The sequence below is a fragment of the Bicyclus anynana genome, chromosome 15 (genome assembly GCF_947172395.1).
Source record: "Bicyclus anynana chromosome 15, ilBicAnyn1.1, whole genome shotgun sequence".
NCBI lineage: Eukaryota > Metazoa > Arthropoda > Insecta > Lepidoptera > Nymphalidae > Bicyclus > Bicyclus anynana.
The window spans coordinates 6,301,121-6,328,448 of NC_069097.1; the positions used below are offsets into that span (position 1 = coordinate 6,301,121).

Sequence of the window (27,328 nt, forward strand, 5' to 3'; positions counted from 1 at the left end):
GTATGGATGTTTGGATGTTTGTTACTTTTTAACGCCGCTACTACCGATGCGATTTGGCTGAAATTTGGAATGGAAATAGATTTTACTCTGGATTAATATATAGGCTACATGTATTTTTATCCCGAAAAAATCCATGGTTTCCCGAGATTTGCGAAAACTGATGATTTTGATGATATGAATGTTTGTTACACTTTCACGCCTTGACTACTGAACCGAATTAGCTGAACTTGGTATTGAGATATATTATAGCCTGGATTAACACATAGGCTACTTTTCATCCCGGAAAAATCCATGATTCCCGAGGTATTTGTGAAAAACTAAATTCCACGCGGACGAAGTCGCGGGCGTCCGTTAGTATTCTATAAGATATTGTTTCAATAGTACATATAAGGAGTAATTACATCCTCCTCCATCAGATGATATGATGATGATGATGATTTGAAAGGTTATCATATTAAAAAGTTCACCATAGCCATCCGTCACGCCTCGCGTAGTAGATGTTGTGTGCGTATGACATCGATCTCCTATTAAGAGGCCAATGGCGTATGACCATAAAATTCCGTATAAAGAACACTAACTTGATAGAGTTCCGGCACTCTTGATCTATAACCCTAAAACCTTATACAGTTAATTAGGTATTTGAACTAAAAGCTGAATCGCCTCTCGATTTAAATCGAAGAAGTACCACGTTATGGTCTTATATAATGCTAATCTCACTGTTTCGTTCATAATTAATTGCCACAGCTTTCGCAGCACAGATCAAAGAGCAATGTGTGGCCCAACCTGACCCTTACCTGTAACGGAGTAGGAACATATTCATTGTACTCTCAAATGTTAGTATGTGACTGGGTTTATTGTAATGAAAGTGAAGTAAGTGGATAAGACATCTCACTTTCGTTTCGGGATTTGAGCCTTAAGTGAATTTACCACTTTTTTTTAAGGTATTTATAGAGATATTCTTTATTTTCTTAAAATGCACACAACTGAAACGTTGGAGGTGCATGTCCCGGACCGGATTCGAACCCACATCCTCCGGAATCGGAGGCAGAGGTCAGATCCACTGGGCTATCACGGCTATTAAATATCACGTGTCTCAAACGGTGAAGGAAAACATCGCGAGGAAACCTGCATACAAGAGAGTTTTCTTAATTCTCTGCGTATGTGAAGTCTGCCAATCCGCATTGGGCCAGCGTGGTGGACTATTGGCCTAACCCCTCTCATTCTGAGAGGAGACTCGAGCTCAGCAGTGAGCCGAATATGGGTTGATAATGATGATGATGATTCTTTATTTGCACACCACAAAGACAAATACAATTGAAATAAAAACATATTAAGAAGAAATCAGCATATAAAAGGCGGCCTTATTGCTAAGTAGCGATTTCTTCCAGACAACCTTCGGTTTAGGAAAACTTAGGTTCGGTTTAGGTTTGACGTTGGTGTGTGGTTTATGAATGAACATTTATAAGCCTTGAACTCCCTTAAACAGTTAAAGACTAGTATTTAATGTGTTTTTATTTTTTTCTTAATTTCAATGATTGTGTTATCCTTGTAAATACGAAGAATTATATATTTTTAGTATTAATTATTCACTAAAATAAAAAAATAAAATACAAAATACACACATCACTGCTTAGCCCCAAAGTATGCTTAGGTATAGTTGTGTTATGGGTACTAAGGTATGGGATTTTATTATAAATATACCTACTACTTAGGTAATGTATAAATACACTCAGACACTGGAAAACACCCTCATCATGTAAATATTTTCTAGTTGTGGGAATCGAACCTACGACCGTGGATGCAGAAAGCAGGGTAAGGGTATAAAGGTCACTATCCACTACGCCACGTAGCCGTCACTGCATGTTACGAGACGACAATATAATAGAGAAACACATACAAAACGGTGCAAATACGGACTCTTATAACATGCAATCTTTGGCGAAAGTGTAAAGACTAGAGTGTGGAATAATTTATTTTTATTTTTATATTCTTTACAAGTTAGCCCTTGACTTAAATTTCACCTGATGGTAAGTGATGATGCAATCAAGTTTCTACACGGCATCGTACCGGAACGCTAAATCGCTTGGCGGTACGTCTTTGCCGGTAGGGTGGTAACTAGCCACGGCGGAAGCCTCCCACCAGCCAGACCTGGACAAATTAAGAAAATCTCAATCGGCCCAGCCGGGGATCGAACCCAGGATCTCCGTCTTGTAAATCCACCGCGCATACCCCTGCGCCACGGAGGCCGTCAAAATACAAGAAGCAACATATAAATTTAAATCAGAAAGAGAGATTGCAAAAGTTATATAATTGATTCTCTCAATTAACCATAAATTTGATTAGATAACGATGACTTGAACATAAATCAAACGTAATTGCAAGTATTGAGTCAATGACAAATCGACAAAATTAATATAATGCCTTCGCTCCCAGTTACAATCTAAACTTTAATAACCAACTGAGCTGCAGATATTACTTTCCTCTCATAAGCTCGGGCTAAATGACTCATTGAAAAATCTCCAGACGAGAACAATCTTCTGTTATTAATAATTGACAAAAGGGGCAAAGAGCAAAAGATATCTATTCGGAACGTTAAGGAGACTGTACATTCTTCTACTGTTTATTCTGTTTGTTTATACAACTCAAACTCAAAAATCCAAGACGTGCATTTATTTTATTTATTCATTTATTATTATTTCTAGTAATTAGTAGTATTAAGTAATAGTTCTCTTTTATGTAATACTAGCGGACACCTGCGACTACGTCCGCGTGGACATCAGTTTTCAAAAATCCCGCGGGAACTAAGGTTTTCCGGGATTGACCTATGTGTTAATCTAGAGTAAAATCTATTTCCATTTCTTTCAGCCAAATTGCTTCAGTAGCCTCAGCGGAAAGGAGGAACAAACATACACACTTACACACAAACTTTCGCCTTTATAAAACTGTGTTAGGCATACATGATGAATAATAATTCATTCAGACATCCATATGAAGTTGAAAAAATGAAATAATAGAGTAAATGATTTATTTTTATTATTTAATAAAGAATTTACACTTACTACTGCGTGGTGTAAACAAAACCAAATTGAGTTTAGGCAGGTTTCTAAGAATTTAATTATTACCTGCGGAAAACACTCAAGATAGTTTAATATCACACTATATTCACAAAGAATTCAATTATTACCTACAAAAACACTCAAATTGTTTAATATCACACTATATTTACAAAAAATTTAATTATTACCTACAAAAACACTCAAGATAGTTTAATATCACACTATATTGACAAAGAATTTAATTATTACCTACAAAAACACTCAAGATAGTTTAATATCACACTATATTGACAAAGAATTTAATTATTACCTTCGAGTTCAAGCCTTGGAGTAACACTAATACAGGGTGTCTCGTAATTACAGCAGCTATAGCATTAAAAACATTGATTCAAGATAGAAAATTTTTAAAAATAAATGATTTTTTTCAAAACTATTTAAATTATTTTAGATAATAAGGTTAGATGGATATACTTTATTTGCACACCACAAAGACAAATACAAGTGAAATAAAAACAAATTAGGAAGAGATCAGCATACAAAAGGCGGCCTTATCGCTAAGTAGCGATTTCTTCCAGGCAACCTTCGGTTTAGAAAAACTTAAGAACATCAACAGGTGGCGTAAAACAAAAATAACCATAGTATTAGTAATACACATACATACAAATAATTTACATCCTAATACATAAACAATATTACACAAATACCTACAATAATGAATAAAATACATATCAAAATATACTAATAAATACATTATATTGAAGAGAAATAATATATACAGATCGTCTTTACTGCACCAGATAATGAGTCTTGTAAGTCTTGTAAGGTTGTGTAACTACCATTTGCGTTTTATCCATTAATTACGGGACACGCTAAATAATTATACTAATAATGATAGTTTTGAACGCATGGCCTAAAACCTTCTTCACCCGTTAATTTCATTACAATCTTGAAATATGAGGAAAGATACTCGTATTCTGTCTATGATTGCTGATTGGTTTCTACGCGGTTTTACCCAATTTCTTACGTAGTTTTCACTCCAAACACTGAGCATCCTTAACAGATTTTGTCTCTAAAATGTTAATTATGAAGTCCATGTCATGATTTTTTTTCAAGATTTGAGTAAGGTATGAAGGTACGTATGTTCCATTAAAAAGAAACTTCTCCACCTAAATTTATACTTTCCAGCCAATAAATTCTTTCAGTCAGATGATCACAGACGACAATTCTTTTTAGGCAATTTAGTAACAAAGAACATGAAACGCAAAGAATCGTTTAAAATGTCGGACAATATTTCCAGTACAAACAAACTAAACTTCATTAGCGTCTCGCTGTGAACTTTATCCAGGAGTTGACGAACCGTGAATTGTTCTGATAACGGTAATTAAATGGGAGGGGAGGGAAAGATAAACAATTGTACACCTGTCCCTATTGTGGCCTACTTTGATGTTAATGTTCCACTTAAGTCTGCTATAGCATGTCTATAAATTCGGCCGTGGCGTGTTAGTTTTGCTTAATAATTCGGAATTCCAGGGTGTCTTTCTCAGATCAGTTTAGATTTTGAGATTCTCAGATCTTGACCTACTCACTATTTTGGTCCTTATTAACAACCTTTTAAAATGAACATCAAATCAAACAACCATCGTATTTTACGTAACCCATTGTTAACAAAAATCAAAATCATCATCGTCATTATCATCAACAACAGCCGATTGACTGCTGAACATCCATCGGCTGTTGTTATATGTTGTTATGTCCTCGGTCCACCTAATGGGGTCGACCAACACTGCGTTTTCCGGTCTGGGGTAGCCATTCCAGCACCTCGGGACCCCAAAGTCCATCGGCTCTTCGAACTATGTGGCCTGTCCATTGCCATTTCAGCTTCGCGACTCGCTGACCTATGTAAGTGACTTTGGTATTTTTTTTGGTAATTGAGAAAATGCACCATTCAGATGTTTTAAAATCTATAAGATGAATCAGGATTTTTATTCAGATTTGTCTGTTTCAAGAAACAGTGAGTTCTTGAAACTCATAAAAAAGCCCTACATTTCTATCTAAATAATATCAAAAAGATATACCTACACATGCAGGAACGACAAAAGGAACACATCTCAAGCGCGTAAAGCTCCCCAGTAATTCTATATGTGACGTTCGCATAACCAGCTATCAGTTCCAGTTTGTATCTCAAATCAACGCGCATGAAACAAAAAGGGGCTATAACTAAACCCCTAACTTCCGAAAGACTGATTAAGTCAACGGTTACTAATTCTATATACATAACTATCCAAGTTAACAACTGATTGTTTGCCTTTTAATTAAATTAAATGATTATGGATATACAATGATAAAAAAACAGCCAAATTCCAACGCTTGTTCAAAGTATAGTATAATTTTAGTACGTTGAAGTCAAGTGTGTCTGACAAAACGATTTATATGCATTTTTTAATGTTAATGTAAGTATTCGTAATTCTATGTTACATAATTTTTGCTGCGTTTTTTACATGCGCAAACAAATATTTTGATAAATTTTAGTACACTGTTGTTTATTGGATAACAAAAGCATAAATATATTGTTATCCTAAAAGGTAGTTTATATTTTCCTATATATTATAGGAAAACACATGCTGCTTTTTCATATATAATTAAGTTCTTAAATACTTGGAAAACTGGGAAAATCTAGTTATAATATTAGTTACAAGTTAAGGATAACAATATTTGTTTTGTTATCCATTTCACTCCGAATTCCACACGGTCAAAGTCTAAGTATTGTCAATAATAATACTACTGAGATGATTATTAAGTTATCTTAAAATACTAAGATGGCTCTGATTATGTTCATGATCAGTGTTTCAGAAACTTGGCGTTAGAATTTCAAAATTAAAAAGTAAAAGTCCAGTCAAGAGGTTCCTTTATGCGAGTGCAGCGTGCAGTGTGAAACGTTCAGACAAATTAAGACCAGCTGCGTAGTAAGAGAATGATTAGCGCGAGCACATTTAGATTTATGATTAAGCGGTAATAACGTTTCTACTCACTGGATACTTTTATTTATTTTACAAAGATCAAAGGGGAATAGACAGCTCTTAATTTAGACCGATGTGAACAATCTCTTTGCTGTATGTACGATTGGTATCAGATGACGGTGATCAAATATGATCAAATAGTACTACTTTGACCATAATTGTACTAGAATAATAATTTTAATTTGTGTTTAATAAATATGCATTATCTAGACAAACGCGTTCCATAATAGGCTGCATTATCGTTTACCATCAAGTAAACCATACCGAAGCATTATTGGAGGTTATAGTGAACGCAGAAGTTTTCCCTGAGGACAAGCCATAAAGCCATAAGATTTGATGAATACAGAAGACAAAACGTCTTTCTAAGGTTGTCTTAGGTATGATTCGTACCTCAACTTTAAGCGACATTGTGATCGAGGGGTTTTGTGGGTTGAGTGAGAAAGTTACGTTAAGATTTACGTTCCAGTATCGAAAGAAATTTCTGCACGGTATTAAACATTTATTCCTACTCTGATTGTATTGCCAAGAGGTCGTTGTGTGTAGTTATTTTATCGCTCGGGTCGTAAAGGACATTCTTAGGCAGTCTCTTTTTATAGGACGTTAGGGTGTACGTGTGGTTTCGTTGGTGCAGTAACCGGGTGTTTATAACTCGGTACATAATAAATAGTAGACATTTTCTAGTTAACAATTCATCATTTTTCTATCAGCCTATTTCGACGGTTCACTACAGGGATTCCCACCTTTTGGAAGAAGAGTTATAGAAAATAGGTCCACCGCGAGCCTTCGCAACCCTCCTTTTTAGTTTTAAAGAATATCTTAGAAGAAAGAAATGTCATTAACCAATAAAAAAAATCAAGTCTAAATTTAAATTTAAAAAATTATTGAACCGATTTCTCCTCGACAAACAGATGGAATTCCAGCATCATGTGGCGGAGTTTTCTTTCTTATAGCAAATATTTATATATTATACTATGTGTAACTTATATGTGTAATCAATATTATATTTAATAATGTACAAATTTAGTAATTATTCATTCATATTACATTTTTATATAAATATTCTTTTTCTTTTTTTTATTTATTATGTAGTTATAGTAAGTAAATATAATAATAATAGTATAGTAGGTAAATTTAAACTTGGAAATAAATTTGATTGTTGGTTTTAATACTGTAGGTACTTTAATGTTATATAATTTTTCTTTTTGTTCTTTTTTATATGTTTTAAACTAGTTATAAGTTTTAATTTGGTTTTGCTTTAAATATAGGTTTATGTTGCCTGTTTTCATGGTGGCACTTAGAACTGGGTCCTAGCTGAAAATCAGCGCTGTATGTTCTTTGTTTATGGGGAGCATACAGCAATATGCTGAGCTAGGACCTTTTTCTAGGTTATGCCACATATCGCAGGGTATTATTCTTAAATAATTGTGGTGTGTGGCATAATGTAGTAATAAATATATTTTCTTTCTTTCTTTCTTTCTTTCATTACTTCATAGTCTGACCCAGGGATTTGTGTTTCGAAGCCAGTAATGAGACATTAAGTTAAAAATTACTTGACAGAAATAAAAAAAAAAATTAGGTATATGACTAATACTAGCGAACGCCTTCGTTATCGTCCGCGTGGAATTTAGTTTTTCACAAATCCCTCGGGAACCACAGATTTTTCTGGGATAAAAAGTAGCCTTTTTTTTTTTTATTCTTTACAAGTTAGCCCTTGACTACAATCTCACCTGATGGTAAATGATGATGCAGTCTAAGATGGAAGCGGGCTAACTTATTAGGAGGTGGATGAAAATCCACACCCCTTTCGGTTTCTACACGGCATCGTACCGGAACGCTAAATCGCTTGCCTTAGCCTTTGCGTTAATCCAGACAATAATCTATCTCTACTTCAAATTTCAGGTGTTTTGGTATAATAGCTGTGGCGTGAAAGAGTAACAAACATTTATACCATCAAAATCATCAAGTTTTCGCAAATCTTTTTTTTTTTTTTTTTTTTTTTTTTTTTTTTATTTTGAATAAGCAAGCGCTTAGCTGCAATCATGCCTGATGGTAAGCGATGATGCAGCCTATGGTGGAACGCGCTTGCCTAGAAGATGCCTATTCACTCTTGACTTGAAAATACCCATGTTGTAGGTGGTGGGGAAAACTGAAGCTGGGAGAGCATTCCACATCTTTGCAGTGCGTATAAGGAATGAGGAACTAAACCGCTTGGTACGCGCCCGAGGGATTTCGACAACGTAGCGGTGCAGATCTCTGCGATGCCTAGCAGTCCTGTGGTAAAACGGCGAAGGTGGCACAAGATCGAACAGTTCCTGAGCGCACTCCCCGAAATATATCTTGTAGAACACCGATAGGCAGGCAACCTTTCGGCGATGCTCTAAGCTTTGAAGCTTACAGTCAGTTAAAGCCTCATTGCCAATGAGTCTTCTAGCGCGTTTATCCACTGAATCTAAAGCAGCAAGCTGGTATTTGGCGGAGCCATCCCACAAGTGGGAGCAGTACTCCATACACGATCGAACTTGAGCTTGATATAACAATAGAAGCTGTTCTGGTGTGAAGTACCGTTTCACTTTATTAAGGATGCCAAGTTTTTTGCCCGCAGTTTTTGCCTTAGATTCAATGAACTGTCCGAAGTTGAGAGAAGTTTGAGTTGAGTTTCTCGGGATTCCATGGATTTTTTTCGGGATAAAAAGTGAATCCAGACAAATCCTGTTTGTTAATTCAGAATAAAATCTATTTCCATTCTAAAATTCAGCCAAATCCCTTCAGTAGTAGCGGCGTTAAAGAGTAACTAACATCCACACAAACATACATCTATACAAACTGTCGCGTTTATAATATTAGTAGGATCAGTATCAACCAGTTAAACTTAGTTGTCGGGTACATCATATATCATGAGGACAACTTAAGCTATTATCATTGCTTGTTAGCATTGTCAAGTGCGAAGACATTCTTAATAGCTTAGAGATTTATGGTAGTTTTAACATACAGTAATATTTGATTTCTCTGGTGCAATCATCTTTGTTGGCTTAAGTAAGTCATTGGTTGGATTCCTGTTTAGTTGAAATGGGAGCACGAATTCCACCCCTATGCGAAGATTTAAAGCTTAGAAACTCCACGCAGCTGTAGTGCAGATTTGTGGGTTAATCATCATTATCAACCCATATTCGGCTCACTGCTGAGCTCGAGTCTCCTCTCAGAATGAGAGGGGTTAGGCCATTAGTCCACCACACTGGCCCAATGCGGATTGGCAGACTTCACACACGCAGAGAATTAAGAAAATTCTTCGGTGTGCAGATTTCCTCACGATGTTTTTGCTTCACCGTTTGAGACACGTGATATTTAATTTCTTAAAATGCACACAACTGAAAAGTTGGTGGTTCATGCCCCGGACCGGATTCGAACCCACGCCTTCCGGAATCGGAAGCAGAGGACATATCCACTGGGCTATCACGGCTTGTGGGTTAATTCGCAATAAAAAAAAACTTAGTGATGAACATAATCATAATAATTAAAAAGTTTACCCTTAGTTCCTGAATATAATCAAACAGTACTCCTTTAATTTATCTTCTAAACTATATCAAAATAAAAAGTCAAAAACAAAGTTCATTTATTTCAATTAGGCTCAGTTTTACAAACACTTTTGAACGTCAATTATTAACATTATTAACCATCGATATCCGTTACAGTGCTTTCCGAGTTACCAGGATGTAACACAACCAACTCCAATTCTGTATGCTAATTGTTTCTCGAAAGAAAGAAAAACTCAATAGCCCAGGACCTCTATCTATGGTTACACTAGCTAACCACTAAGACGAGGAAGTTACTCTACTAAAGGTTTGCTCCACATACAAATGTATTGTAAGATACAAAGAAAATAGCTCTAAGAAATCCTCCAAGGCAAGAATGTATAAATCAATTCGATTGAAATGCATACTGTATCCAACAACGCATTACTATTTCAATCCGCCGATTTGAGAGACGCCTACGTACGTTACAATACAGGAGAGTATAAAATTTCTTTGCACCCCCAGAGATTCGCTCTGGATTTTGTTGAAGAGAAATCCTCAATTCAGATGGTATTGAAATCGTATTTTATACTGAAATGTGCTCGGGATATATTGCAAATAGAATATTGTAACCGCTTGAATGGGTAACCCCAACATTGGCTAAAGTTTGCCAGTAGTTTGTTTCTAAAATAATTGTTTTGTTAAAAGTAAACATTTCTGTGTGTCTTTGTTGAATTAATGAGTACGAGGGGCTTTAAGTTTATTTTGAAATTGAAGTTGATTAATTATGTATTGATTGAGGTTTGAATAATTAGTATCTATTGAAAACTAACTCATTCGCTCTCGTGGAATTTAGCATTTTCCGATTAAAATGCTTACATTTATTAATAAAGCTAATTAATAATATAAGCCTTTTAGTGGTTTCAAAGAATATCTTAAATGAAAAACAGACAGATTTGGCTAAAAGTATCTAGTTTTATCTATATCTTATCAACCGACTTTGTTTAATTAAATAAAATTATTAGAACATAACAATAAAAACTTCCAAGTAACAGCACAATTAGGAAAATGTAGGGTAAAAGTAGGGTATTATTATATTTATCTAAAAACAGAATAAATATTTGCTTTAACACAATTTATATTGTTTTAGAAAAACAAAATCAATTGTTAAATTATTCAATTATTTATTGTGTTAACTTCATTGTGTACATCGAATCGCAAATGATTATTGACCTAGGTAATTAAAGTTTAATGAGTCGTTATGAAAACAGAGGTGCAAAATAACCCGCTATATATTTTCGTCCGGGGGTCATTAATAAACTGGTATCGGGCCGCATTTGATAGCACCTGTTTAATGGACTGTCAGACACAGGGCTCTATTGTTTTTGGTACAACGCGGGCATGTGAGGATAATTATGATAATAATTACCTGTGCGCGGAATAAACACAAAGATATTAATCATACCATATCTGGGACGCTAATACATTTTTAATGTGACGCTGTTTTGTGTCGGGTATTGCGTAATTCATCTGGTATACAAGTACTAGCCAGTCAACGTCTCTGTATATATTTGCGACGCAACTAAATGGGGTTGACAAATAATTTATTTCTAACCCTTTTTCTAAAATATTTAAGAAACAGGATTTGTTAAAAACTATGGACACATGTGGCCTGCCCATTGCCACTTCAGTTTTGCGACTCGCTGAGCTATATCAGTGACAAAGGGCCATATAGTTCGAAGAGCCGATGGACATTGGGGTGCCAAGGTGTTGGAATGGTGACCCCGCACCGGAAAGCGCAGTGTTGGTCAACCCAAGTGGACCGAGGACATCAAGCAGGTTGCAGGGAGCCGCTGGATGCTCACGGCTCGAGACGGTTGTGTTTGGATGTCCATGCAAGAGGCCTATGTCCAGCAGTTGACGTCCATCTCCATCCATCGTCATCCATCATGGCTGTAAATGATGATGATGATGATGATGGACAGATAGCGTTTGTAGTCAATTCTATTGCTTTACTTTAATATTGGTAATTAAGTATTCACGGATATAAAAAAAATTTTAATAAAAAAAATTCAACCGACTTCCAACTCAAAAAATAACTTTAACTAAAAAGCAAAAAATAACATCCTACCTATGTGCTACCTTCTGATCAGTTTGAAGGTGGTGCCAAGCCAGTGATGTTTTAATTAAATACGTTTAAACTACAAAATTTCTGTGGTTATTCCAGAAACAGCTTTAATTAAAACACGACACTGGCTTGGCACCGCCTTCAAACTGATCAGAAGGTAGCACATAGGTAGGATGTTATTTTTTGCTTTTTAGTTAAAGTTATTTTTTGAGTTGGAAGTCGGTTGAATTTTTTTTATTAAAATTTTTATTTTTTTATTTTTAGTGTTAGCATACCCACTGCGTGTGTACAGTCACAACCTATCTAAGTGGAAAGTTCTTATTAATACAAAATTATCAAGTCCAAACACAAGGTAGCTACTGTGAGCCGTCGAGGAGTTCTCTTCACTGTGCTTCGTCTTCATCACCAGACCCTTAATACAGTCGCAATCCATATAGGTGGAAAGTTCTCATCAATACAAATTTATCAAGTCTAAACACAAGGTAGCTACTGTGAACCGTCGAGGAGTTCTCTTCACTGTCCCTCGTCTTCATCATCAGACCCTTAATACAGTCACAATCCATCTAGGTGGAAAGTTCTCATCAATACAAATTTATCAAGTCCAAACACAAGGTAGCTACTGTGAACCGTCGAGGAGTTCTCTTCACTGTCCCTCGTCTTCATCACCAGACCCTTAATACAGTCACAACCCATATAGGTGGAAAGTACTCATCAATACAAATTAATCAAGCCCAAACAAAAGGTGACTGCTGTAAATCCTTGACGAGTTCCATCGTCTGTGTTTCGGCTCCATCATCAGACCAACTCCAAACCTTCATAAAGTTGTAGTGGTTTAAAATACCTAATGGAAACACTAATAAACGTACTAGCCGTCTCTACAACTTTCGAAAGTTCCCCTCAATTTCTCCAGGATGCCATCATCAGATCCTGACATGAAAAAAATGGGACCACCCTGAAAGTAAACCCTACAAAACAAAAAAAGAATTTTCAAAATCGGTCCATAATTGACGGAATTATCGCTGGACATACATAAAAAAAAAAAAAAAAAAAAAAAAAAAAAAAACATACATACAGCCGAACGTAGAACCTCCTCCTTTTTGGAAGTCGGTTAAAAAGCGCGGCGTAAGTGATTTACGTTTTGTGATAGTTAATACTGCACTGCACTTGCAAAAAAATCTCATTTCTTTTTTGTACGTAAAATTCATCACACTAATATAGCTTTTTACTGAAAGTTAAAAAAGATCTAAATCTGTTAAAACATACTGAAAAGTTAAACTCAAACTTACATCCATACAATGCTGAAATCATAACCCCACCTTTTCATTTCACTTCACGGAAATTTAAGCAATAAGTAATAATCAAGTAAAAGTGATTATGCCTTAATAACAAACCTTAAGAGCCTGCGTGTCTCTTATACGCTGTTAATAACAGATCTATCTAGTTACTCAATGAAATCGACAGTAGCGTAGCAATCGCAATTATTGCTATAATAGTATAATAACTTAGTCCAACCACTCACTTAAGGCTGCTACTACAAGATCTTGAAGCGTTAGCTTTTGCGTTTGCTATGTTCTGTGATCTTTTTTTTTTCAATCAATCAATTTATTTATTTGCAGATACATGCATTATTTATACAGGTGGTCGGTAGATGTAGATGGTAAATGTATCACTATATAGTATAAAACAAAGTCGCTTTCTCTGTCCATAAGTATGATTAAATCTTTAAACTACGCAACGGATTTTGATGCGGTTTTTTAGTAGATAGAGTGATTAAAGAGGAAGGTTTATATGTTTATTAACATCCATGGTTCCCGCGGGATTTGTGAAAAGCCGAAATCCACGTGGACGAATTAAAATTCTCAAATTTTACTTTTTTTAATTGACATTTTAAAAAGTATTTCAATAAAGCAACATTAATTGTACCAAACACAATAAAATCCTGTGTCTGACATTTAAAAAAGTATTTAATTTACAGACATTTAAAACGGTAAATATGTTCTTCAGCTAAAGCTTTTATGGTATTTATTTTATAACTAGCGGACGCCCGCGACTTCATCCACGTGGAATTCAGTTTTTCACGAATCCCGTGGGACCCATGGATTTTTCCGGGATAAAAAGTAGCCTATGTGTTAATCCAGAGCAAAATCTATATCTATTTCAATTTCAGCCAGTACAATCGCTTCAGTAGCCGCAGCGTAAAGGAGGAACAAACATACTTAAGCACTTACACACAAACTTTCGCCTTTATAATATTATTGTGATATGCATTTGGTCCAGAGAATTAATCAACCATGCTTTTGCAAGCAAACTTTAGTCTTTTCAAAATTTCTTTAACCTGACTACTTGTGCACCTATTCCTAAATTGTAAAGAAAATTACACAACACACATCACTATTCAAGACAAGCTTTCATCTCGCATGGAAGTTAAGCCTTTGAACTCATCTAATTAGCATGCCCCCGTCATAAGCTCTCTTTGATTTAATTCTATAGTCCCACGCCCGACATGATGTATGCCCCTGCTCATTTAGATAAATGCTCCAGAGACTAAAGCTGCCTTGGAGAAATTCAGACATGATTAGTTTCTGCGAACTTAACTTAACAAAGACATTATTCTTCAGCGCGAGTGTAAGAGACGTAAGCTACTTTGAAAGCAGTAATATCTTGTAATGCTTTTAATATTGTATTAACATGCTATTAACTGTACAGCTGTTTTACTGTGAATATTGAAATATTATATTGAATGTGTGAATATTGAAATATTATTTTATTTATTTTTGTTTTCTTGTCTGTGTATACACAAGATTGTTGCTTTAACAATTGGTTGGTAGTCTTATTTATCTTGATTAGGTCGATATTGTTAGGTTTTGAAAATATAATCAACAAATAATATAAACGCGAAAGTTTGTATGGATGTTTGTTACTCTTATCGCTGCAACTACTGGACCAATTTGGGTGAAATTTGGAATGGAAATTATTTTGCTGTTGATCAACACTTAGGCTTACACTTTTCATCCGGGAAAAATACATGGTTTCCGAGTGATTTGTGAAAATCTAAATTCCATGCGGACGAAGTCACGAGCGTCCGCAGTAGGACTACTCGGTAAAGACTGAGTTAGGAGTGAGAGCGACAACAGTCCTGCGGGCGGGGATCGAACCACCACTCGATGATGAGTCCCTTTACCACGGAGCTATTGAGGTTGAGTTTTTTTAGAAAACCCTTTTCGCCTGACAGTTGAGCACGAGTTTCCTCTCCGAGTGAGAGGCGTTAGGCCAATAGTCCACCATGTTGGCATAATGCGGATTAGCAGACATCACACACGTATACAATTAAGAAAATTCTCAGGTATGCAGATTTTCTCACGATATTTTTCCTTTACCGTTTGAGAGAGATATTTAATTTCTTAAAATGCACGTAACTTAAAAGGTTTCCTGGATCGGATTCGAACCTACACCTTCCGAATCGAAGGCAGAGCTCATATCCACTGGGCTATCACGGCTCTCAGGCTCTGAGTTAGCCACAAGCAATTCAATTCAACACAATAACACATCTTGCACGCTTTGAAATTTATCATCACTTATCATATGAAAATACTTAACCTGTCTGCAATAAAATACTAGCAAGAATAAACTACGTATTTTATGGTTCAAGCATTAGCTACCTACATACTAGTACTCATATCAGTCTGAGAGGCTTAGGATAGAACAAGAGGCTGTCACAGTCAGACTTACCTCGTTTTATGAAGGTCAGTTTGTCAGTCTATGCTCCTACATATGTATGTAATGTAAAAACGATAAGTCATGGATCTAAATCTGTTTAAACTTCTGGCGTCTCGGTTAAACATACTGAAAACAGACCAATTAACTTGAGAACCTCCTCCCTTTTGAAGTCGGTTAAAAAGTTAAACTCAAACTTACATCCATACAATGCTTAAATTAAAACCCCCACCTTTTAATTTCACTGTAGGTGGTAAAGTAGTAACTTTACGGAAACTTATGCAATAAGTAATTACTGGTTTAAAGATTCTCGCTGTGTGCCATTTAGACACTTAATAGCAGACTTATCTAGTTACTTACTCAATCGACAGTAGAGTATTAATAAAAAAAACGCCACTGTGGTTCCATTAAGGAGCCTACGGCACTTATACGATCAGAAAAAAGAACAACTCTTCGCTAGATATCTGTAACGGTGTTTTTTGAAGGGTGTTAATAGTCAGTGTTAGTAACAGCTCCGACGTTAACTGGACACTGATTTCTCATTAAATGTCGAGGTAATGGACAAAGCCAACACAGTACAAATTCTATAATTGGCTATCCTTCTTAACTATAGCAGGAGCATAACTGACAGACTTTAAGCCTTCATGAAATGAAGTAGGTCTGGCTATAGCAGGCTCTTGGTTCATGAGTGGTCTCATGCTATTTGAAGCAAAACCTTTTATTCGACGTTAAATGTTGAGAAATTGGTCTTATTTATAGGCTATCCGTTTCTTATATTATCCTAGCGGGAATAATATTCTTTCACGAGTCATTTATGAAAAGCGAAATCTCAGACTCGATGTGGACATTGGGATTTATTATTCCAATTTGTTTTTGGAATGGAAAGACTAGCATGTAATTGAGGTTGCATTTACTGATTTACTTATTAATAAAACCATAGGGTTCGCTATCCGTTTTATTAGTCAGTTAAACAATTTTTGACTCAGACTTCGTTTCTATCAATCACAGTAATTTGTTTAAACCTCGTCGTGAAAAAGAAGGGTGTTATAAGTTTGACGTGTCTGTTTGGGTATCTGGGTGTCTCAGTGTCTGTCTGTACCACTGTATCTTATATACGAATGAATTAATTATGATGCGAAATTTTTGGTTCTAAAGCTAGCATGATCGATATGGATATACAGCTGTATGATGAAGTTCCGAGAAGGTTTATATTCTGACATAAAAGTTTTATTCTAGCTAAAAAAAATCTCGTATTTTACATATTCGGCTCACTGCTGAGCTTGAGTCTCCTCTCAGATTGAGAGGGGCTATGCTAGACGGGATTCGAACCCACACGCTCCGGAATCGGAAGCAGAGGTCGTATCCACTGGGCAAATAAAATACTGGCCGTAAAATGTAACCCGTAAATGAGTGCTTTTGAAGTCTACTTATTTTTGAGGGTACCGTACGTCAACCAAACCATTGCCTATTGGATCTGTCTTTGTCAGTTTGTTTATCAAGATCGTTTTTGTCAGGTATCCCAATTAACTATACCAAGTTGAAATTAAAACTAAATACTCAGATCTCAATCAATCACTTGGAGTTTTCAGAGGTCATCAACATTCAGACTTACAGTCTGAATTTGATCTCGTTACTATCTTATTATATTTTAATGGAGTCGTGTTCATTTTGTACAGGATGCAGTCCATGTACTTTTGCACATTCGTGCAATGTATTCTCAACAGACGGATTTATTCTTGAAAGTGCAACGAAAACGGCTCTATTTTAAAATAACTGTATCTCACGTGAAATCATCCTTGTCCCCGATGACGCGGAGATTAATGTACGCTTTGACCTGACGTTAAAGTGAGAATCTGTTTGTACTAATGTTCCTAAACGAGCCGTGCATCAATAGATACATATAAATGAAATGAAAGTCTGGGATTCCAAAATAACTTTGTGGTTATACTTATAATTATAGTTATTTACATTTTTTTTTTAATTTTTGTCCTGTTTGTCCGGTCTAATGTTCGAAATAATAGCGATACGTGATAGCCCAGTGGATATGACCTCTGCCTCCGATTCCGGAGGGTGTGGGTTCGAATCGGATCTGCGGCATGCACCTCCAACTTTTCAGTTGTGTGCATTTTTAAGAAATTAAATATCACGTATCTCAAACAGTGAAGGAAAACATCGTGAGAAAACCTGCATACCGAAGAATTTTTTGCGTGTTTAAAGTCTGCCAATCCGTATTGGGACAGCGTGGTGGACGTACGTGAACGTATTGGCCTAACCCTTCTCATTCTGAGAAGAGACTCGAGCTCAGCAATGAGCCGAATATGGGTTGATAACGAATTAATGACCAAGTGTGAGTCAAACCAACCGCAGTGTAGGGTTCTGTAGCTAACTTGTTTATCCGAATAAGTCATGATTGTGGGATCCCTGCAGACAATTGACCAAGCCAGTGGTTACCAACCTTTTGGCAGTTTAATATAATAAATATCTTCACTGCAGCTTATAATTTCTTCCTTTTGTTTCTAAGAATCCCAAGTAAGTAATTGAATAGAGATGGTATAATTTTCAGGTCACCGGTTCATCGTAGTGACCGGCTTTAAATTTATCAATGCAATAGTAATAAATTAGAGAGAACTTCCTGTAGTTCAAGACGAGATCCAATGCTAATGGACCGATTTAATTATCGCTCATACTATAATTGCTTCGGAGAATATTCTGATGCAACTATAAATACCTAGTGTTCTGTAACGCTTTATTTTATATTCAATCAGACAGTATTAATAAATCGAGCCTTGTGACAAAATCCGTTCCAAGCGGACTTCAACTATCTATAAACTACCTCCCTGCCGAATTTCATCTTTCTACGTTAAGTGGTTTTCGAGATTTTGTGACCTTCGCTTTAATGTAAGTACTAGCGGACGTCCACGACTCCGTCCACATAAAAAAATATAAATCACCTCCCTGCCAAATTTCAAGTCTGTATCATAAAAATTAAGAACTTTCATTCAAAATTGCGAGAACCCTTAGACTTCTTTAATCCGGCTCTGTCGTTAAATTGAATTGTAACGGACGTCTACCAACTAAAAATCACCTACCTGCCAAATTTAAAGTTTGTAGCATAAAAAAATAAGTACTTTCATACAAACTTGCGATATATAAGATTGATTATACCCTGTATGAATACCTATATAATTATAGGCCTCTTTATATTCCGGCAAAAATCATGGTTCCTGAGGAACATGAGAACAACTGAAATTTAGGTAAATCTACCTAATCTACTTCTATCTACCTAATCTACCTAAATCGCAGGTGGCCGCTAGTCTATAACTAATTTTAACATTCAATTTATTCAAGCAGAGTGGTAATATTTTTGAATGTATTTGTATAAATGGGCTACTTTAGACATGTAGTCATTTATAAATGCAACCATGTGACGTTAATCAAACAGCGGAAATAGTTTGTTATTAGCTCAAGAGCGCCAATTATTAATAATATTCAGAAAGTGCAGTATGGACTTCCGCATTTTCATCTAGTTTTAGAAGTTTGCTTATTTGTATTTGGTACTCATGAAAAGAAGTAGGTAAAGTAGGAAAATGGATGTTCAATATGAATGTTTAATTAATTTTAATCTCCATTGAAAACTTTACAAATCCGACAAAATGTTGTCAAGGTATGTTTCTTTGAGATACCCAACCATTATTATGTTGACTTTTAAGTGCAAGTCTATTTAACTTACTATATAGACTTACACTTTGCACTTGACTACAACCATGCCATGGAGGCAAAGATGAGGTCTAAATTAGCGCATGATTGTCTAGATACCTATTCACTTATGCCTTGAAGACGCAAAAAGCCCTCATGCCTGTGGCTGTGATTGGCTGATGAGGAGGATCGTGTGTGGTGGTGCGCTCTCAGAAAGGCATATGCCCAGCAGTGGATGGATAGAAGTTGATGATGATAATGATTATGATGATGATGAGTATTATGATGATGATTCTCACGGGGATAGAAAATACGAGGGTGTAACCGCGAATAGTCGGCTAGTACAAAATGTTCTTAGAATGTAAACCGATCATATCTTATACTCTTACAGATGTGGGACGTGTAAAGCAAGTTAAGTCTATTGTGTTAGTCTTTCCCGAAGTTAACAACTTGTTGATCGATGGGTGAATTTTCCTGGTGATTTCCTCACAAATTAAGTTCGACAAACTAATCTTCAAAGTTTGACGTCGTTATGACTTGGGACATAAATCGAATTATGGTACACTAACCAATTTGGTTCTTTTCATATACTAAACGCGTAAATACGAAATTCCCTTATAACTTTAAAAATTATGGCTTTTTATAGAAACTTTCATCCAGAACATTACATTTTTCAAGTTTTTTTTATCTTTAGTCTGTGGTCTAAGCTTTCTCAGTATTCAAAATGTAACAAAATCGGCTCAGCGGATTTTAATATCCTTGCTCAATTAGATTGCTTATTAGAAGGCTCAAAGTCAATCAGCGGGCGAACCAAAGTCACTGTCACGTATACGCAAGTCGCGAAGCAGAAGTGGCAATGGGCAGGCCTTATAATTCGAAGAGCCGGTGGACGTTGGGGTCTCAAGGTGCTTGAATGGTGACCCCGCACCGGAAAGCTCAGTGTTGGTCGACCCTCCACTAGGTGGTCCGAGGATATCAAGCGGGTAGCAGGGAGCCGCGGGTTGCAGGGAGCCGCTGGATGCTGGCGGCTCGAGATCGTTGTGGTTGGAATGGTCCATGCAAGAGGTCTATGTTCAGCAGTGGACGTCTATCGGCTGAAGCTGATGTTGAGGATGAAGTAATAGATGGATCAATGTAATTAATACATTGAAGGGTGTTGTAGTGAAGTACGTCAGAATGGTGTTCAAATTACATGAAAATAGTCAGTTTAGCGCAGATGCAAACCAATTTTCACTCAAGAAACAATGGATCTTTTGTCTTACAGACAGGACGTCGGGGCCGTTAAATCCATTAACTTTAAGGGTCTTAATTCATAGTGGTGACATAGCGAAGCGATTAATATAAACTTGTAATCATCAAATATCCATACTTAATTGCTTACTATATAATAAATGCGAAAGGAGTAGGTTTCGTTAACATTTTTTAAATCGGTTAAATAACCGATTCTTTCACCAACAGAGAATTACATTATCGGCGAGTAACATCCATACTTGGAATAAATTAAAATATATTGATCCTAGTATTTCTGCTGAAAATACTCGAGACTAAACACTTATGCCTCAGGATGGCGTTGGACAATAGCATTGAAGACTGGATAACATGCAAAGATGCCAACGATATTTATACTGTACAGTTTTTGTTTTTTTATTCAGTATCGTTGGATGATGTTGTAGGCGATGTTTTAGTATTCTAGGCGGGGTTCATGTTTGTGCCTGATTTATGCCTGAGTGTGAAAACTGATTGATTGATGATTATTTTAGATAAATAATTATTATCTTTTAATGGTTTTAGGGTACATCGAAAAACATTTTGTTTTGCTAAAACAGTTATACACTCCGCAGAATAATTCACGGTTTCACTTGCGTTGGTATAGTCTATACCTCAATCAAGAAGTTATCCAACACAGAAATATTTTTTCAAATCGAATCAGTACTTCCTGAATTAAGTGTAGTCTCTTCAGCTTACTTGTATTAAAGTATTATATCACTTTCATCGATCGATCGCTTCATCAGTGTGATCTAGTCCTAAGACGTTGCCGAACTCGACAACTTTCTGAATGAAGTTTCTCGTTAATTTCACCGCAAATTGAGTCCGATGAACATTGAACAATCTTGGAACAAAATTTGTCACCAAAGACTCCGCGTGAGCGATGAATCTCGAGTTATAGATGATAGAAAAAGTGAGTATATCTATGGTTTTTGTTGTTGTATTCGACATTCAAACTCAATAACGAAGGGTCGGGGAAAAGTTCGAGTTACTTGACATGGTGGAGGACAAAAAATAACTGGATTGGGATGATTATTGAGTATTATATAGTCGTAATATTAACTGACTCGTTGGTCGAGTGGGTATTCTTTATAGCTTAGTATCACTAGGTTCCTGGTTTCAGGTCCTGGATTGAAATAATGATTAACATCACATACCAAATTTTGACGGCCTCCGTGGCGCAGTGGTATGCACGGTGGATTTACAAGATGGAGGTCCTGTATTCGATCCCCGGCTGGGCCGATTGAGGTTTTCTTAATTGGTCCAGGTTTGGCTGGTGCCACGGCCGAAGCTTCCCACCAAGCCGGTAGGGTGGTAACTATACCACCGTATATAGCGGTACATCTTTGCCGGTAGGGTGGTAACTATACCACCCTACCGGCAAAGACGTACCGCTAAGCGATTTAGCGTTCCGGTACGATGTCGTGTAGAAACCGAAAGGAGGTGTGGATTTTCATCTTCCTCCTAACATGTTAGCCAGCATCCATCATAGATTGCATCATCACTTACCATCAGGTGAGATTCTAATCAAGGGCTAACTTGTAAAGAATAATTAAAAAAAAATGTTGAAAAAAAAACAAATAAAAGAAAAACATTTAAATATACTTAATTGTTAAAATATGAAATACATATTTAACAAAACTATTCCTAAATAAAACGTTATACTCACTCAATAGTCAACCGACGAATAGAGAAGGAATGTAATCTGGAAAAGAAAAAAAACTTGATTAATAACTCGATAAAAACTATGAAGACAATCATACTTGTATTTTATAACATCTTCATATATATTTTTATGAGAACAGATTTGTGTGGGTATGAAGCAACTTTCTTATAAATCAAATCACCTCCATTGTAGAGAGCAAGCTCATATTTATTTTAGCGTCACCTTTATGAGAAAAAGATTTATCTTTGTGTCCATACAACGAATTTACCAACACGGTTACTGTATACCACTTGAGATATCCCACGATTTATGCTCCACAACAACCTTTGCGGTTGGTTTTACATCCAATATACCTTAATAGTTTAAAATAAGGATTGTTTTACTTTGGAAATTTGTATCTGCAGTGAATTTATCATTGGTTATTGTAGCATTCTCTCAGCTGGTGACACTGGTCGTTGTCACCGCAAGATAAATTGCTGATGGTCCGCACTTAGTGACAAGTTTATCCGTGTTTCAGGTTATTGGTGTTATAGTGGAAATATTGTGGTTATCATTTTCAAAGTAACGACTTTATCGAATCTCAATATGTAAGTAAAACGTTAGAATACAAAATAGTTAGGAACGAATATTTCAAATGATAATGTAAGTACCTAAGTACCGTATTTGTTGGATATGTTTTCTCGCAGATTTTAATATTATTGAACAGATTATTACAAACTTTTGCACAAACATTGCGAGAAGAGTAAGAAAGGAAGAAGAAGGAAGTAATAAACCTTTCATCTTAAAAGCTAAAAAATACAAAGTTAGGAAACATGAACATTTTTAGACGTCTTGATGATGAACCGAGAGAAAGTTACAGACAAGAAGAAAATAAATTAAGTTGTATAGTTATTTATATTGATGAATAACTCTAAAAGTATGAAAAATAATGTGTTAGAACATAAAAAATATAAAAGAAATATGACACCTACTGTCCTATATTTACTTTGTCCTATATTTCTTTTTTATTAAAAGAATATTATAAATCATATTTTATTGTGAAATTGAAAACAACTCAAAAATATACAATTTTACTTAAATTCCGTAAATTTATTATATTAAACTAACATCATAAAGTCAATGTCATAAAAGACGTCTTTTGAATTAAATAGTTAATTTAATAGTTAATTTTATTCAGTACTAGCAGACGCCCGCGACTTCGTCCGCGTGGAACTCGATGTAAACTTTCAACTACCCCTACCCAACTCTACCCCTACCCCTACCCTACCCCTACCCTACCCATACCTACCCCTATCCTACCTCTACCCTACCCTACCCTATTCCTACCCTACCCCCACCCTACCCCTACCCTACCCCTATACTACCCCTACCCTACCCCTACCTACCCCTATCCTACCTCTACCCTACCCTACCCTATTCCTACCCTACCCCCACCCTACCCCTACTCTACCCTACCCCTACCCTACCCCTACCCTATCCCTACCCTATCCCTACCCTATCCCTACCCTACCCCTACCCTACCCCTACCCTACGCCTACCCTACCCCTACCCTACCCTACCCCTACCCTACCCCTACCCTACCCCTACCCTACCCTACCCCTAACCTCTTCCTCTTCTTTTTCCTTTTACCCTACCTTTTCCTGATTTTTTTTGCTATAAACCTCACGGAGCCCGAAACCTTTCCAACGAATGCAAAACCGTGGAAAACGGTTCGTGCGTTCTGGAGTTATAGCGTCAGGAAGGAAAACCCGACTTATTTTTATATAGTAGATAGTACCTATACGAATTTATCAAGAAAATGTTTATACAATACATTGTCGGCAATAAATGATGTAGCTGAATTCTATTTGTGTAACAAATCGACATAACAGTAGATCAATCATGACGATAGAGAAATGGATGGTGGAATTGAGGAAAGTACAGACCACCCACGATATCAAAGTACCTTAACGATGATAACTTTTGTCTGTGATCTAGCCGAGCCACATGATTTCGTGCTTGTCAAGGCAAAATTTTCCTCGCTTCAATCGTGAATTATGAAAGTCTTACCATATATAATGAAGATTCTTATACGTACCAAGATGATCTTTGCCTACATATTTAGTTAAAGGAAATGAAAAAGTTGTAGAAAAAGATTATTTGAATGGTTATTTATTATTGTTTTAAATAAGAATGTGTGTTTGCTTATGTATGTATGATCACGCTTTATTACTAAATCCACCAGCATGACCATTGTCAACGGTACATGTAAAGACGAAAATGGATTAAAAAAGCCAATAGAAGCAAGAATTAATTAGGTACTTGATGGAATAATTTTTCGCACCTCCAAATCGACGAATCCAAGTAAAGAATACTCCAGATTTAGAATATTAAATATGAAATAGTAATACGTTTGATCATTTCGTGTTTTATCTCTCTAACAACGAGAGGCCATGGGTTCAATTTCCGCCCGCTAGACTGTCCTACCCACTACTATAGCATAGTCTTTACGACTAATTTGAGTGAAACAGGATTATTGGTCTTATATATAAAAGATACAGCAATTTTTCTTTAAAAATAACGATATGTGGTTTCTCCTCCTAAAAACTAGATAACACTTACGTATTTGTTAACCTTTATTTTTACAAAAATAATCGTAAAGCAAAATTCAGTCGCCCAGATATCATTTGTATAAGCGCCAATAATAATAATCCGAGAGAGTCATTAGAACCGGAAACTTTAATCGCAGTTTCGTAACACAGGCGCAGCTTCTTGGGCGCAAAAACGACTTGCTGTCCAATGATGCTATTACTAAGCGGAAGAAGCCGATTTGCAAACCAATAAATTTAACGTACAGCAATCTATAATGAACAAATAATTTCATTCTGATCCTGAGAATGTTTTAAATCAATTCTTCGTTGTGACCCTTTGAATGGAGCCACCCGTTGATAATGGCTGATGGATGGCTCCGTTTTTAACCTTCGGCTACCGGTATAATTGTATATAAGGGCCTGAACGCATGAACAGATTTAAATTTTTCTGTCAAGTTTATAGTTGGCTGATTTGCTTTATTAATAATGAGCATCAAATAAAGAGAGAAAAAAGTCATACGTATTATAGTTGTCTCTACAAAAATGCTAAATTCGGATGTTTTTTGATTTCAGTAATTATATTTTTCTAATTCAATACAATATTGATTTATTGTTTTCTATAAATTTATTTCTAGTTTTAGTTATTAGTTATATAGCATAATTATATAGTTCAAGTTCAAGTTTCCATTGATTTACATATTATTGTTTATTTTTGGCAACCAGTAAACATGAATAAAGCGCTTGAGCTAGCGCTGTGTAGTGGTGGTAGTTATTTTGGAAAAAAATTCAGACACCGGATCTCAGTCAGTTAGCCTTGAAAATACTGGAATGTGGTTTCATCATTGACTTCATCACCATCATATCAGCCGATGGACGTCCACTGCAGAACATAGGCCTTTTGTAGGTACTTCCAAACATCAACATCCTGAGCCGCCTGTATCCTGCAAGTGTTTTATGGATGTAATATTGTTAAATGAAATAATAGTAGCTTCAAAATTAATAACATCAAGTACATTCTGTTGAAAAATAGAAAGCGCGACTGTCTTAACGGGAATGTGTGTGTGTTCGAAGCCTAAAACCATCCCAACAAGTGAATGCAGTTTAATAGCGTTATTTCCTACAGTAATGAAGAACTCATTATTTAACGGCTCTCCGTTTATCTTGTACCATTCAGATCTTATGAACTTTCAATCTTCATTTAATGCGGGATCTATTATATGGATGCGTGTGCGCATATGGAATAAATGGGAAATTAGTTCTTTTTATACTGTATTAAAAAGCCATTACAGTTATCTATGGGTGCATTAATAGTCTTACTATTATGCCTTAGTGGGAACATTAATGTACTAATTTGGTTAAGTTGAGATTACTTTTTGTAGATATTATAATATATTTTTAATGTGCTTACTTTTACTTATAGCATTTTAGTAATGTTGTTTTCTTTGCTTTGCTTCGTTTTTAGACTGATATCTACCAATAATCATATTAGCGATAATTGGCTGCTATACTAATTCATCATTATTATCATCATTATCAATCCATGTTCGGCTCACTGCAGAGCGCGAGTCTTCTCTCTGAGGCAGAGCAGTTGGCAGACTTCACACACGCAGATAAATAAGAAAATTTTCAAGTATGCAGGTTGTTGTTGTTTGATGTTTTCCTTCACCGTTTGAGACACGCGATATTTAATTTCTTAAAATGCACACAACTGAAAAGTTGGAGGTGCATGCCCCGGACAGGATTCGAACCTGCGCCCTCTGAAATCGGAGGCAGAGGTCATATCCACAGGGCTATCACGTCTATATTAATAATGTTGGTGTAAATGCAACTTAGCTCTTCTTTAGCATCGTGTAAGGCTTCCTTCTCTGCGATTCCGCGTTATATGTTTTGATACAAAGTAATTCAAATAACTCCGACTACCCATGTAACACACGTCTTTATCTATCCTTGCATCTTAAAATTTTAAAAATTTGGTTCGTCATAATTATAAGAATGCGTATAAGGGACACATTTTAAGATCTATTTATAAAAGAAATATCACTGTAGCTTGACATCTATCTCATGTCAGTACTTAAGGTATAATCTTCCAAGTTAGATTTAAGTCTCAATAGCTAATAGGGAAGTTTTGGTCAAACATGGTTAATATTATTTTCGAATAAAAAAATTTAATTAAAAAAATACAACCGACTTCAAAAACATAAAACGTACTGACATAACTAAAAAGCGAAAAATAACATCATAATATTATGTTACATTATCATTATCATATTACCTACTGATCAGTTTGAAGGCGATGCTTACCCGATGATGTATTACGTTACGATTTTTGAAATTTTTCCTCGATTTCTCCAGGATCCCACCATCAGATCCTGATATGAGGACAATGGGACACACCACCATTTTCTAACAAAAAAAGAATTTTCAAAATTGATTAAGATGACGAAATTCTGAGGTAACAAACATAAAAAAAACATACGCATCGAATTAAGAACCTCCTCTTTTTTCGGTCGGTTAAAAAGATACGGCGATGGACTTTTAGATACGGTAGGGCTTCTGCTTCATATATATCAACCAGTACTATGAAATACTGGGTGAATAAAGCATATGTCACTTTCACGCTAGCTAGTATTTCCGTGAAGGAAATGGAAATATGAAAATAGGGTCGCACGCGAGATAAGATTACACTGTTCATCGGCCTGTCTACTT

The 27,328-nt window shown here is 35.9% G+C and overlaps 1 protein-coding gene across 2 annotated transcripts in view; it reads right to left on the reverse strand.

Moving 5' to 3' along the window:
- The window catches only part of LOC112044711 (collagen alpha-1(XV) chain), a 231,299-nt gene that overhangs the window by 102,588 nt on the left and 101,383 nt on the right, over positions 1 to 27,328 (reverse strand). For both annotated transcript variants that reach the window (XM_052885828.1, XM_052885827.1), the window contains exon 2: positions 22,056 to 22,091. In XM_052885828.1, coding sequence (XP_052741788.1) covers positions 22,056 to 22,091 — 36 coding nt within the window. The remainder of the gene's footprint in view (positions 1 to 22,055; positions 22,092 to 27,328) is intronic.